The 12,500-nt window shown below is 39.8% G+C and overlaps 2 protein-coding genes across 5 annotated transcripts in view; both read right to left on the bottom strand.

Annotated features, from left to right (window-relative positions):
* Positions 1-3,345, bottom strand: part of ttc9b (tetratricopeptide repeat domain 9B) — a 32,976-nt gene extending 29,631 nt beyond the window's left edge. The window contains exon 1 of the mRNA XM_027176076.2: positions 2,736-3,345. Coding sequence (XP_027031877.1) covers positions 2,736-3,090 — 355 coding nt within the window. The 5' untranslated portion in view covers positions 3,091-3,345. The remainder of the gene's footprint in view (positions 1-2,735) is intronic.
* Positions 3,346-5,557: 2,212 nt separating this feature from the next.
* The window catches only part of c13h19orf47 (chromosome 13 C19orf47 homolog), an 8,994-nt gene continuing 2,051 nt past the window's right edge, over positions 5,558-12,500 (bottom strand). The window contains exons 2-8 of one of the 4 annotated variants that reach the window (XM_027137181.2): positions 10,878-10,965; positions 10,554-10,668; positions 9,759-9,840; positions 9,001-9,114; positions 8,693-8,839; positions 8,112-8,200; positions 5,558-7,953 (exon numbers count right to left, since the gene is read on the bottom strand). In XM_027137181.2, the coding sequence (XP_026992982.1) occupies positions 7,405-7,953; positions 8,112-8,200; positions 8,693-8,839; positions 9,001-9,114; positions 9,759-9,840; positions 10,554-10,668; positions 10,878-10,965 (1,184 nt within the window). In that variant the 3' untranslated portion in view covers positions 5,558-7,404. Of the gene's footprint in view, positions 7,957-8,111; positions 8,201-8,692; positions 8,840-9,000; positions 9,115-9,758; positions 9,841-10,553; positions 10,669-10,877; positions 10,966-12,500 lie in introns of all 4 variants that reach the window. The other 3 variants (XM_027137307.2, XM_027137242.2, XM_027137106.2) reach the window with 3 other exon arrangements.

Here is a 12,500-nt window from a genome sequence, read left to right as displayed (position 1 = left end):
AAGTCCTTAATCAACTTCCATATTACTATCACTATCCTAACCAGCTGTTTTGCCATGTTGCACTGTTATGAGGATCCCACTAGAGTCCTAGAATAGTTTTTGTAATTCAAGATCATTCATGGCTGTTAGCACAGAGTTGCGTTTTAATAACAAAGCGTAGTAACTACGGATATTTTACTTTCAGTTACTGTTGTTGACTCAAAACCTATGATTACATTACTACGTTATCTAATCTATTACCTTCTTACTCCATTTTAAAGAGTTTACAATGACAAATAGGTCTTCACTAATATCCATAAAGCTACTTGCGGCATTCAAAGACGAGCCTCATCTTCATCGCTTCACGCTATCACTCTATCATTATCTTCTCCCTTCATGCTAACGTTGGTTGTGAAATAATCACTGATACGTTTAATCACTTCTGTTCCGTTATTCTTAACTTCTTCTGGTTATTGGTGTATTTTATTGGTGATTTAAACAAAACGTTCCACACTGCAGTATGTACGAAACCTATAACACTCGTAGATGATGTTTTGATGATTTTGACATTTTGAAAGCTGATATCTCAGCAGGTAAAAAATTTGAATGTATTTTATTTGTCTCAGTAAGAACAAAATCACATTTGGGACTCTCGATTAGGGAAAAACCTCTTTGAACAGCTCTGATAGGAAAACACTTCTACATGGACTCAGCTACATGGCCAGGAATGAGACTAGAGCACTGTTATCATCATGCAAAGGCAGAGTTAATTTCCTTTGACATTGCTAGGCTTTGTATTAGGGTGAATGAGGTCACTGGTAACAATCAAGGTGCACATTGTTCCCCGGAGGGAAATGTATTTTTTTTGTATTTAAAATCCTTTGATTTTGAATCAGAATGCATAATTGCAGTATTTTTAATGATTCTGCCAAAAAGTCTTAACTGCCTCACATGAGAATGCCTTTTAGCCTTCTTTACGAATCTACTCAGACAGATATATATACATATATATTTCATCAGCTCTGATTTGACTTATGTGTGATTTCTGAAATGTCTCAGAGCCTGATTAATGCTAGACCCCTAATTCTAAAGTCTGACAAATGTACCTGTAACACAGTTACAACAACTCCCTGGCCTTGCTCCCTCCTGAGGCAGTGTTTTTAATAAGGGTTACAAATAGACCATTCATCTTCTATTGAAGGGAACCTTCAGTGTGATGTTTCTGTCCTAGAATATCTCCCTCGGTTCTGTGTAGCTGTGTAACATTGAGTTATTTCATTACAAAGACATCGTCTTGTTTTTGAGTCATGATAACACTTCAGCACACACTCTGTTTCCTTCCACTTCTAAACTAAAGGTTGTCCATGTTGTTTTTTGATGTTCACAGATTTCAGGAGTGCAACTCGATACAACCTCGTCCCTTGAGATCTGTGCTTCGTAAATACAACTCAGCGGCTTCTGTAAAGAGCCTGTGTGTCTTCAAAAGTCGCTGTGGTTGGTGTAGGTCAGACAATAAGAAAGAAAAACTCATCCTTTTTTCTACAACAAACAGGGCTTTTAAATGTCTTACTTTCTAACTGTCCCTTTCACAAACACCAACAAGAGCAGCATCTGTATTGACTCAGCCTGGCAGGACTAACAGCAGGCTATTCTATCAAAACCCCTCCCTCTCCCCCACCATAACACCATCATCTGTGATCGCTCCACCCGAGCATGACTGCTGATGCTGACAGAATCACAAGCTGAAAAAGACTTCTGTGCATGCGGAGGTTTCAAGTCCTACACCTTATACCTAAAACGATAACATCATAAACTCTGTCCCATGTTGTAGGCATTCGGACAAAATCCGGACGCTTTGATTGTGTTTCAAGAACGTTTCAATGTTTCAGTGACTGATGCAATATTTCCTTCCAAAGAGTCAACATAAGTTACAAATGAGCATCTCCATCATTTTCTGCTCAGCATCGTTTCTTTCCTTTATACTGTAGATGAAGTAACCCTATAAGCACATTTATGCAATACAAAGTGTTTACAATCTCCATGTAGGTTCACATAAGGTTGTGTTTACATGCAAGAAGACGAACAAAGGAATGCTCCTAGAAGATGAAGTCACAGGAATGGCACTTTAGCAAAGCAAGAAAGGCACTGCTCAGCTATCCTCTTTGTTCCAAAGCCAAATGTGTGAACCACAAAGCCACCATGATGCTACCATGGGAGACGACCAGGGATGCTCCTGGCTAAAAAACACCAGACTTTCCCCTCTCTCTCTACCAAAGCAGGTGTCAGTATACCAAAAGCCATTAATATGACTCTTTAGAAAGCTTTATTTAATGGATGGATTTAGATCCATGATTCCCTGATTGTGGAAGTCAGCCATTATCGACCCATGTGACAGGATCTTTTTCATTTAAATAGGTTAATTTTGCACAAAAGAAGGAGACACTGTGCAGCAGAAAATACACATAGATACTATAAATTATGAGCAGTTTTTCAGTGCTGTGTGGTTTGAGGCAAGCGCATGACAGTTCGGGTAGATTATTGCGCTCAGCAGTTTATGGCCATCTTATCATCTTTCCAAATCTTAAGCAGCGTGCACAATGTTTTAAAATGCACACACACACACACACACACACACACACACACACACACACACACACACACACACACACACACACACACACACAAATGCAGCAATGACAGCAATTAGCTACAATGGAGGCAGATGCAAAGGATGCGTTCGCGTATTCAGGACCAACCTGTCAGACTGTCGTAACACTCGATCTCGGTGCTCCTGACGGCGCGCCGCTGCTCCTCGGAGAGCTGTTCGGCGGTGGCTCGGTTCAGCAGCTCCACGTCCCCGCCGCCGCCACCCGCCGCCACCTGCACGCCTTTGAGCTGCAGCAGTGCGCGGTGATACTTCCCTATGGCTTCGCGGAATTTCTTCTCCTTGTAGCAGCGGTGACCCTCAAGCTTGAAGTCGATCGCCTTTTGGATTTTGGCCTCCATCTCCGCGCTTCGTGCTCCGGGTCCTCCGCCTCCTCCGCCGCCTCCTCCTCCGTCTCCACCAGCGGCCTGGCTCCGCTTCACCGGCTGGAGCAGTGCGCTGTGCATAAAGGACGCGGGGCGCTGATAACGCACCAAAAATAACAACTGTGACAGTGAAAAGGGTCTCGTCTACAAACCAAATAAACCTTCAATGTAACCTAGAAAAAGCAAGTAGATGATTGTTTCTTTTCTATTCTTTGTCGTATTATTCTCCTGGACTGTTTTCTCGTGATGATACTGAGGAGGAAGAAGAGGAGGAGGAGTATGTTGATGATGATGATGCCTCGCGCGACTACTGAGCTCAGCCAGCCAGCCAGCCAGCCAGCCTCTCTCTCTCTCTCTCTCTCTCTCTCTCTCTCTCTCTCTCTCTCTCTCTCTCTCTCTCTCTCTCTATCCGTCTGTCTCTCTCTCTCTCTCTCTCTCTCTCTCTCTCTCTCTCTCTCTCTCTCTCTCTCTCTCTCTCTCTCTCTCTCTCTGGCACGAGCATCTTCAGCACCACGAACAACGTCAAATATCACGATGATATTTTATAAATAAATATCACCATTAACAAATTTGCCATCACATGCCATGAAGACATTTCTTCTTCTTCTTCACCTTCATCAGGTCCAGCTTCCTCCCACTGTCCAGAAACAGATTGGCTATGCTAAATTGCTCATGATGTGCCATATGATGTGAACCTTAACTTCAAGATCTTTCTAATAGGTCATCTTGAATAATAATAATAATAATAATAATAATAATAATAATAATAATAATAATAATAATAATAATAATCTCTGTGAAATGTGAATGTTAATTTCAGTATTTTTCTATTGCCAGAGTGTAATGATGTGTAGGAACAATCTAATGCATTCTAACTATTCCTTGGTCCTACAGACCATATTATTTTGTGGTATAACATTCAATTTTTTAATTCTTAGTTACAGATAACAAATGGTACTGAATTCCTTAAGCTAGCATACATTGTAAGATAGCTGGGATAGCTGTTAGCTGGGACTTTTTTGTAGCATGCCAGACATTTTTATGTTTGATGAGGATTATACTCAAATATTAGATTCATTATATACACGTATACAACCTCCAATTCTGGATATTTCTGATAATATTTATAGGTCATTGTTTTTGAGGTATTATGGTTGGATTAAACTCCAAAAGAGATCCGGGCCTTTTTTTGTGCTCAATCTATCAATGAAGATCCAGAACACTAAAGATCTATTTGATACACTGAACAGCTCTATGGTTAAAGGACAGTGTATGATGACATAAGCCTGCCAAACAGAAGTCTATGAGTTTACCATAAATGCTTGGTACAATAGTATGCAGACTATTACGCATTTCTGTGCCAGAAATTCTAGAGAATGTTCGACATTGTAAGGCAAAATCTTTATATATTTGTTCTTATACGGTTTGATCTCTCCAGTAAACATTTAGGGAAAAAATGTGTTTTTAAGATATTTTATATAAGTCAGACATTCAGGGTTGGAATGACAAAGGCCTGAAGTTTTTTTTTTTCAAGAAAGGTGTCAATATAATTAAATACTCTATATAGTTACATATAGAGTGACTGTTGATTCTGTAATAATACAATTTTTTCATAAAAAAGGAGCCATGTGTGTTTTCTTCACGATGACGCTTTAATGAACGGAAAAGAAAAGCAGAAATAGTACTGAATGGTAGCAAGGGACTAAGAATTAACTATATGTTAGGGTGAACATTTTTAGGGATTTTTCATGCCTGGAAAAATTGTGGTTTATTTTTATGAAGTCATAATCTACACTGATTTCCCGGCATAAACCCGGTGCCAAAATCTAATAAGCGGACCAGACGATCCACTGTGGCGACCCTGAACTGGGAGCAACATAATCTATACCGTTAAAGTTATATAAGATTTGATGATCACAGTATTGCCATCCCTGCAATATAAATGAAGAGGCTCAAAAACATTTATTGTTGAGTAATGAGAATGCTTGCTCATGCTGTAACTGAGTCTTTACAGTTAGTTCTCTATCTAATATTAAAAAGACCCATCTGAACAGAAATGATATGAATTACCAATATAAAATAATAATAATAATAGAAAAGTCATGTGGAAGCCTTTTGTGTTTTTTTTGAGTATCAGAATGAAGTCTAATTAAAAGCTTACGCATGTTAAATGAAGACAATTTGTCTTTCTGCATGATGATCCGATTAGAAGCATTTCTCTGTAAGTTGGGAGACAAAATGTTTCTGTAGACTTCAGAATTCGTTCTGCTGCTGTACCACCATGAGTTATATTATCAACAAAGAATAGCAAGTCCGTTCCAGAAGCAGTCATGCAAATCCAAGTCATGACACTCTTCTTGACCATTGAGCTTGAATGTTTAGGATTGTGAGCCAAATCTATTTCTGCGGTTTAATTTGATTTAAGTTCATCTTGGTTCCAGACGTTTTTGTATCACATCTCTTTATTTCTCGGTGAAATCTGGTCTTCCAGCTCATACTGCTGATGAGTGGTTTGCACCTATATTTCTGCTTTTGTTTGTTTTTTTTCCTCTATGTGCCAACTGCTGCTGTTTTCCTTGGCTGTTCTGGTCGATGTCTGGTTGTTAATACACCATTGATGTTTGAAGAAATTCCAAACGGTTTAATCGTTGGCTCTGGTCACGTTCCCCTCAGTCCCAATATTTTTGATCACTTGAAAACCAGGCGTGTCAAATAAAAAGTTTCATTAATCCAAGCTGATTACTACATCCATATGTTAATATCAGAAAATTAAATATTTCATATTGATCCTTTGTTTCATTTATTGTTTAACTGCAAACCAACTGGCTTTGCTGTTCCAATACATTTGACATATGTATGAATGACAATGCCTCTGTGCACAAAGCAAATGGTTTGCCAAGGGTGGAATGGAAGAACTTGGGTGTCCTGCACAAAGCCCTGAGCTCAACCCCACTGAACACCTTTGGGATGAATTAGAACACAGACTGCACGCCAGGACTCCTCACCCAACACCGGTGCCTAAACTTACTAATGGTCTTGTAGCTAAAAAGACAAAGTAGTACCCTTGGAAACCCTTCCCAGGACAGTTGAGGTTATTATAACCTCTATCTGGAACAGAATCTTCAAGAAGCACACATGAGTGTGATGGTATTATGTCCACAAACATCTGGCCTTATATTGTACATTCTATCCAGTTGTAAATTCAGGACGTGTTATACCATTCTTCAATTTAATTGCATTTGCTATAACAATAGCTCCTTTTTCTTCAAGTTAAATCACAGGTCTTCATTAACAGACTGATTTATTAATGTCATATTTTTTACTTTTCCTGACAGCAGCTAGAAAAGTCCATGAGGCATATTTAAAATTTTTTAAAATGTAACCACATTTGAAACGAAAGACTTAAAGCAGACAGCAAGCTTTTTTCCCCCAGTTTATGGTAACTCACTTGCAAATACAACCATTTTATAAAATAAAACTTCATCTTTGCCCCATTTAAAACATGTAAAGACAAAACACCTTAAACATAAAATAATTATTAATATATAAAAATAGTCTGACTTGATGTCAGAGGCCAGGTAAAGAAATGTGAATTACAGGGAACAACAATGTGGTCGGCACCTGCTGGTGTAAATCCAAACCCACGAGTTGATTATTAGTATTATTTTAACGGTGGCCTCAAACAGAGGTGAAAAACAACATCACTCTAGGGTCCATCACCATGTGTGTTGCATAGCAACGTCATCCTATTTCCCAGCAGGGAGCGAGGACACTTTGCTCACTCATTACATCTAGGTAACACTAAACATGGCTTAACTCAGAAGAAGGTCAGGGAGTGTTTTGACAGACACTGGAGGTACGGTGTGCATGTCTTTACATCATATTACAAGTCTTTAACATCTACACAGTATGAAAAAGGGCAAACTGGTGGACAACCAAGTAAGAAGAAGGGAAATCAGTCTTGTCTTGTTTTTACAAGCGATGCATGTTGATGTGAAACGGGTGAATCTTCAGTACACACAACAGCCAGCAGTATAAAATACAAGGCCTTCCCAATTGCCTTGTTTTGGAGAAATCACGTTGCTGCTAAATGTGTAAAGATGGCAGTAAAAATCTCTTAAATACAACGTAGTCATATTGCGAAATGTGTTTAGAGGATATCAGCAAATACCTAACTGCCTTGCTGTACAAAACTGCCATAGAAACCAGAAAGTGTAGGTATTTTAGACACATATATATATCTATATAGGGAGATGTATGTTACTGGTGCATGTGATCATTCCTATATGCACCATAGGGGCACGTAGTCTTCTACTCTTTAATCCTTAACCCTGAATGTGGGAATTTGGAAATAAGGAATCCATAAGAAAGGAGTGTTGAGGAGGTTTGTTTGTATTAGATGTTCTTGGCACCGAGTCTTTTGAACACGCTGACTGTGGTAGCGTCCATCTGAGCCCCGTGAGAGTCCCTGCCTGTCCCTGTGCTGCTGCTGACTTTAGGGCTAGCCAGAGCAAAACTCGCCTTGCTCCTGCTGCTGGTCACCTGACTATCCTGAGTCTCTGTTGATTGGTTAGATCGTAAGCTGGAAGTGGATGCAGGGACAGGGCTGGCTGTGGGAGCTTTACCCAACCTCCGCAGTATTCTCCGTTTGGGCGCCCCCTCCTGGCTGGATGATGTAGAGGTGGGGACGATAGAAGGAGTGCTTTCTGACATAGGGAGTTTAGGTTTGTTGCCCAGGCGATACAGAGTGACTGGTTTAGCTTTTTGCATGACGGGCTCTTTTTTGGAAGGCGGTAGGGGGCGTTTAAGGACGCCAGCATACTGAAGCACAGAGCCATCGCCATCGCTGTCCTCATCTTTGTTAGCAGTAGCCCCGTCTACAATGTCCCTCTCTGCATCGTCATCTTCGTCCACTTTGCCCAGACGGCTGAACACACCTGTTACCTGCTGCAGAGAGATATTGGAGACATTAGAGGAGAGAGATAGAGAAAAAAAATCAAACAAACAAAGAGAGTAAAGATCGAATAAGACATGGCAAAAATGCAGTAAAGCCTTAAATACAGTAAATCAAATTAAAATAGACAAAAAAATCATCTCTCGACCTTCACCTGATTTGCCGTTGCTGTGTCTGTCTTAGATTCTGAGCCCAGTCTCTCAAACACAGAAGTGCGATTCAAACTCTTGGCTGTAACTAAACAGATAATACGAATTGGTAGGTTAGTTGCAATAGCCGAAACAAAGCATTATAATACCTTAGATTTTAAAAATCAGTAAACACTTTAATGGCTGCCCTTTAAATCGTTTTAAATTAGCAGGATTTAATCACATTGTGAATTACTTAAAGCACAAAGTGAAAAAGGTCTTAATCATTACATGTGTACCTTTAAAATACCGCATAAAAATATAAATAAATAAGCCATTTAAAGTACTTTTACATTCAAAATATAATAATGGAAAATTTGCAATTTAGAGCATAATCAAATAAATAAATAAATAAATAAAAATTAACCCTGCAGATAAACTTGCCAACATCACAATTAATTATAGCTCATTAATTAACCTATGAGGTTATAAATGATGATCATTATTAATGTAGGATTCAACTGGAAGCAATATAGACTGGTAGAGCAACAAGATATCGGTGTGTAAACATGGTGAAACCAGCAGTCTGATTCCCGGTCACCTTTCTTAGCCTGCTGGGCCAGAATGCGTCGGCTTCGGGCGGTGGATCCTTTTGGCATGTTGATCTTGTACTTCCCTTCCATCTCAGAAGTCACTCGCCGCCGTTTCACAGGTAAACCGTTCGCCTCAGCGGAAGGCTGACTGGCAACTTAAAAAGAATGGAAACGGTAAAAATAAAGGTGTGAAAACAAGGTGTGAGCACTGAACAGATGTCTGTGCCTGATACATGCATGTTTGTTGAGAAATAACACCCAATGACATAGTGATGAAGGGAATGAGATGAGCTGCTACCAAAAGGAAAGTCCATACCTATTTTGGAGCTCTTGTTGGAGATGGTCACAGAGAGACGGTTGTCAGGGCGACGCGCAGGCGTGCTCGGTGGGGAGTCTCGGCTCAAGGCGTTGGCGATCATCCGGGTGGCGGCTGAAACAGAGAGGAAAAAAAACCCAACGACATTGTAGTGAACTTCAGTGCTGGACGATCATGATGACGTTAAAGGTCTCGTCCCATAGATTTTGAGCCGCTCTTCCAATAGAGCGGGTAAACGTTTCTCAGAGTAAATTATGCAAAATCATGTTTATGGTACCAATAAAAATACATCAAAATCAGTCAAAATGTCCCTGAAGGTCTGTCACTTATACCATTTTTTCTTTATGCATACATTTTGGTAGCCAAGAGCAAGCCCCAAGTCAGCAATAACACGGTTTCTACTGCCTCTATAAACATTATCTGTTCATATCAAATCACATCTGTACTGAAACACCTGCCGATATAATTATTTAAGCAGGATCCCAGTGATCCTGCAGACGTAGCATGTAATACTATCATACGTTCGATGTTTTCATACAGCTGAAAATGGCTGAATGATTTCTTTTTCAAGTCTGAGGTCCAAGCTACTTTGCTTCTTCAATACAAAATGGAGGGTAAAAAAAGTGTCACAGCACTCAGTGGCTTACTTGAGGCTACCTTACCCTAACGATAAATAAATCTGTGAGCATTTTCCTTTTGTCTTATCAGAACTGTATTGTATCGAGGTGGATGTACAGCAGAGTAGATGATATACTCACGGGTATTGGCTGTGCGCCTCAGCTCAGCCTGAACGCTGGTCTGGCCAGAAGAAATAGCTTCAGTTGCCATTTTGCACATGTCCTACAACAAGCAAGACGGGGAGAAAGGACAAGCGCTCATTCAGAACATGTCAACCACTCAAATTTGAATATGTAACTGTAACAAAATTTGTGCTTTATCTTGAAAACAAATGACCAAAACCTCAGTTAACCAGCCAAATATAATATTCAGGATTTACTTTATTTTATTCGATAACGTTTTTGTTTTGTTTGATATTTTCCCATTTTACAATTTTGCACTACAAAATCATTACACATGCTTCCTCCAAGGTACTGACGCTAGTCACTGTAGCCTTTTCAAACTGTTGCTCATTCTAAATCGAGGGGAATCTCTGGAGGAAAGTGACATCTGCCTTCTTCGGCTCAGTAGAGCTGACAGACGATTGGCTATTGTTGATAGAATTGACAGGCGGAAGGTAACGCCATCGTTTTCCACAAAATCACAGGAAATCTAATTAAGCACACTTTACAACTGTGGTGAGCAGAAAAACATCCTGATTGGATAACAGCATGAATGAACAGATGTGTAGTGGTTGGGAAGTGTACATATATATAGGCTAAAAACAAATGATGTAGAACAAGCTTTTTTTTTTTTTTTTGGGCCAATAAAATAAAGCCACACACAACCACGTGAACCTATTCTTTTCTGGACGTTATGATTCGTCCATGCCAATATATGGTGATCAGTTGACTGCACATCTTGTTCTAAGCATCATCCACAGAGGCCTAGCTCACCTGTCTGTACACGTGCTTGGCATGTTTGAGAATGGCGATGATGTCCCCGATGACCGTGATCCCCAAGTCCATCATGATGTCTTTACTGAGGTCCATCAGCATGGTTTTCTGAATTCTGCACAACACGCGTGTATGTAAATTGACATTATGCATAAATCTCATTTATACAACTGAGTAGCAACTTTGTAGTAACTTTGGCTTCCCAATTCTGTTCTAACTGAAAGGCTAATATTCAATAAACAAAGACAGCATCAATTTGTACAATGTAACTCTCAAAAATCTGAAGTTTGATCATGTCATGATGTGTGGGTTTTTTTTTTTTACCTGTTGTCTACAAATGAGATGGCGTAGGTGGCAGCCATACCCGGGGGGATCCCTGCATCTTTGAAGAACTGGATCCACTCAGATGTGGCTGAAAACATAAACCAGGAGAGTTTAAGACCTACTCAAAACTCCAACAAAAGTGATCAGAACATCAAGGTTGATTCACACACCCGCAGTCTGGAAAACACTGGAATTTGCTGTTAAGCCATTATATATTAGAAAGAAGGATGTCACTTTTTGAGGTGTTTGGGATAAGATTAGCACAGTGCTGCAAGATATGGGGGGAAAAGCCTAAAGCCAACAAAGAGGACGAATGTCTAGCAATCATTGGCAGAGTAATTTAATTGCCATAAACCAGGGGTCGGCAACCCGCGGCTCCGGAGCCGCAAGTGGCTCTTTCATCCCTCTGCTGCGGCTCCCTGTAGATTTGGAAAATAAAAATTTAATTTAAATTTATTTTATTTTAGTTAGTTAGTTAGTTTAAAAAAAGTAATTCTAAATTCTAAGATTATGATGCTCTTGTAACATTAAAATAAACCGTGTTTAATTTTTTTGTTGCTCAAAATATGCGTCATAACTGCCGACTTGTGAAATCTGACACACAGAAGCAGACGCATTTTTGGTTTGTTGCAGCCGACAAGTTAAAATTTTGATGTCATGCAGGACTGTCAGGTGTCACGCATTGAAAGTGACAGTCATGCATTTGGGTCTTTTATCACGCTCTAAACATCGTATTTCTTATGCAGAAAAACTTTTTGACTTTTTATCATATATTTAATAAGCTGCAGCGCCCAAAATGTATCAGTCCGCACTGCTGTCTGGAACCACGCAGGAATCAAGCGCGTCTCCCCGAAATTATTAGTCGAGCCTGACACTTATCAGCCAATCAAAAAAGAGGTTACACAATAGCCAATCAGAAAATAGCAATATCTGGGAAAGATTTAACCCAACAACCAATGAAAAAAATGGGGTTGCGTGGGGGTTGGAGATGTCACGCTTGCCTGTCTTCAAAACTTGAGAGCCGAAGAGGACTCAATTAGACATTGAACATTTTATTTGAAAGTAACCTTCAACCCAGCATCTTTTTACTTAAGGTTAGTTCAAACTGTTCAAAATATTTTTGTTTGCCTGCAGAAATAAAATTTTGTTTACTCGGTAGCAGTTAATTGATTTCATAAATGCAACACACTACAGTCTTTTTCTATACTTTCCATGAAGGTAAAAAACGACATATGCAGTATCATCTTCATTTTAGATGTCAAATGGGTTTTGTGGCTCCCTGTGGTTTTTTTCTGTGGGAAACGGGTCCAAATGGCTCTTTGAGTGTTTAAGGTTGCCGACCCCTGCCATAAACACATAACTGATAATCGGACTGAGACCAGTTTACACTGACTACAAACATCAGTTGTTTGTCACCAGTCTTGCCGTGTATATTGGTGCTTTATCATCATGATGCGTGGTACATCCAGGGTACAGCGTTTAAAATATTGGGAGCACATTGTCCTTCAGAATGTTTTGGTAGTTCTTGGCAGTGATGTGACCATAATAGTGGCAGCACAAATAGTGGACCAAGGGAATGACATGGTATTGCAGCTCAAACCATTACTGATTCACCTCTGGGCC

This window comes from Tachysurus fulvidraco, chromosome 13 (assembly GCF_022655615.1).
Source record: "Tachysurus fulvidraco isolate hzauxx_2018 chromosome 13, HZAU_PFXX_2.0, whole genome shotgun sequence".
NCBI classification, from domain to species: domain Eukaryota; kingdom Metazoa; phylum Chordata; class Actinopteri; order Siluriformes; family Bagridae; genus Tachysurus; species Tachysurus fulvidraco.
This window is presented reverse-complemented; position numbering and strand designations above follow the sequence as displayed.